The 2,357-nt window shown below is 61.3% G+C and overlaps 1 protein-coding gene across 1 annotated transcript in view; it reads left to right on the forward strand.

The window, feature by feature from the left end:
• The window catches only part of SEMA7A (semaphorin 7A, GPI membrane anchor (John Milton Hagen blood group)), a 36,262-nt gene that overhangs the window by 27,444 nt on the left and 6,461 nt on the right, over nt 1–2,357 (forward strand). Inside the window, exons 8-10 of the mRNA XM_010001349.1 lie at nt 160–338; nt 430–538; nt 1,086–1,284. Of these exons, the coding sequence (XP_009999651.1) occupies nt 160–338; nt 430–538; nt 1,086–1,284 (487 nt within the window). The remainder of the gene's footprint in view (nt 1–159; nt 339–429; nt 539–1,085; nt 1,285–2,357) is intronic.

Here is a 2,357-nt window from a genome sequence, read left to right on the forward strand (position 1 = left end):
GCAGGAATGAGAACACCCCAGTCTCACCAGTGTTCCCAGCACACACCCAAAGCCCAGCCCCACGCCAGCTACTGGGAGGGAAAACGAACCAGCGCAGCGACGGGGACTTGGTGTTCTTCTCTGCCACAGCCTGACCCCCTGCTTTCCCCCCTCCCACAGGAAGACAGAGGGGGAACCAGCTCGCTCTCTGCTTCCAAGTGGACCACCTTCCTGAAGGCCACCTTGATTTGTGTCGACCCAGTCACCAAGGGCAACTTCAACTGGCTGCAGGATGTCTTCTTCGTCCCGGCCAGCGACTGGCGACAGTCCAAAGCCTACGGGCTCTTCACAAACACCTGGTGAGGGGCTTTGCCTGGGCCAGACCCTTTCTTTCAGCCCTCTGGCAGGCACTGGGGTGACAGGCAATGATCTTCCCTTTGTCACCCTCAGGGGAAGCTCTGCTGTTTGTGTCTATTCCTTTGGGGACATCGACACGGTGTTCCGGACCTCCAGACTGAAGGGTTATCATGGTCCCACCCCAGAGATCAAGCCTGGCCAGGTGAGTGAGGGGTAAAAGGTGCTGAGGTGAAGTGGGGAGGCCTCCTATGGCCAGGGGAGCTGGTCCTTGCTCTGTCACTGCAGTTGTCAGAGCAGCTTGGGGCAGGTTGGGGGACTGTCCCACCACCGAGCAGCCCAGGTGAGACAGGTTGGTAGGAGAGATCTGAGCTTGGCTGCTGGGAACAAAAGGAGGCTGGAGAAGGTCCAAAGCCTTCATAGAAAGCAGGAGGAGACAGGCTCCTACCTGCCTGGGCAGACAGATCTGGAGGCCAGTGCTTGGTGCTTGCTGGTGTCCCTGGGCTTCACCCAGCCCAACCCTGCTGCATCACCCACCTGGGGGGAGGCAGCTCAGAGCTGCTTGTCTGGTTGGGGGGGGGGGTCACAGGGTGTCACTGTCCCCACCTGGGACCTCTGCAGGGGAGCTCAGGGGTAGAACCTGGCATGGGCACAACCACAGTGGCCCCCAGGACTTGGGTTTGCCCCCAGGACGAGGAGCCCCGGAGCCTCATCCCCTGCTGACGGTGGCTTCTCTCCCCTCTTGGCTGCAGTGTGTTCCCTCTGGGCAGCACACCCCCAGCGAGACCTTCAAGATAGCTGACAGCCACCCGGAGGTGGAGGACAGGGTGGAGCCCCTTTCCCCCACCAAGAGCCCCTTGTTCCACAACAAGCACCGGTACCAGAGGATCCGGGTGCACGAGGTCTCGGGGGGCGACGGCCGCCCCTACAACGTGCTGTATCTGGCAACAGGTCCCCAACTTTCCAGCACAGTGGGGCTGTGCTCCCAGTTGAGCGTGTGTATGTTAAGCGGACGAGTCCCAGTGTGGTTTGTTACCCACCAGTTTGGCCCAGGCAGGCTGAAAGCAGCATCCCAGCAGGTGGGGGTTTCCCCTGTGGGGCTGTGTCAGCCCGTGGGAGGGTGAGGGTGGGGTAGCACAGCTCTCCCCAGGGGCAGCTTGGCACTGCCAAGCAGAAACCCTTCCGCAGAAGGACCCTGCTCCATCACCTCCTGTCCCTGCTCCATCATCACCTCCTGTCCCTGCTCCATCACCTCCTGTCCCTGCTCCATCACCTCCTGTCCCTGCTCCATCACCTCCTGTCCCTGCTCCACCACCTCCTGCCCCTGCTCTCCATCACCTCCTGTCCCTGCTCCATCACCACCCCCTATCCCTGCTCCATCACCACCCCTTGTCCCTGCTCCATCACCTCCTGTCCCTGCTCCATCACCACCCCCTGTCCCTGCTCCATCACCTCCTGTCCCTGCTCCATCACCTCCTGTCCCTGCTCCATCACCACCTCCTGTCCCTGCTCCATCATCACCTCCTGTCCCTGCTCCATCACCTCCTGTCCCTGCTCCATCATCACCTCCTGTCCCTGCTCCATCACCTCCTGTCCCTGCTCCATCATCACCTCCTGTCCCTGCTCCATCACCTCCTGTCCCTGCTCCATCATCACCTCCTGTCCCTGCTCCATCACCTCCTGTCCCTGCTCCATCATCACCTCCTGTCCCTGCTCCATCACCTCCTGTCCCTGCTCCATCATCACCTCCTGTCCCTGCTCCATCACCTCCTGTCCCTGCTCCATCATCACCTCCTGTCCCTGCTCCATCACCTCCTGTCCCTGCTCCATCATCACCTCCTGTCCCTGCTCCATCACCTCCTGTCCCTGCTCCATCATCACCTCCTGTCCCTGCTCCATCACCTCCTGTCCCTGCTCCATCATCACCTCCTGTCCCTGCTCCATCACCTCCTGTCCCTGCTCCATCATCACCTGTCCCTGCTCCATCACCTCCTGTCCCTGCTCCACCACCTCCTGCCCCTGCT

This window comes from Chaetura pelagica, unplaced genomic scaffold (genome assembly GCF_000747805.2).
Source record: "Chaetura pelagica isolate M959 unplaced genomic scaffold, ChaPel_1.0 scaffold397, whole genome shotgun sequence".
NCBI lineage: Eukaryota > Metazoa > Chordata > Aves > Apodiformes > Apodidae > Chaetura > Chaetura pelagica.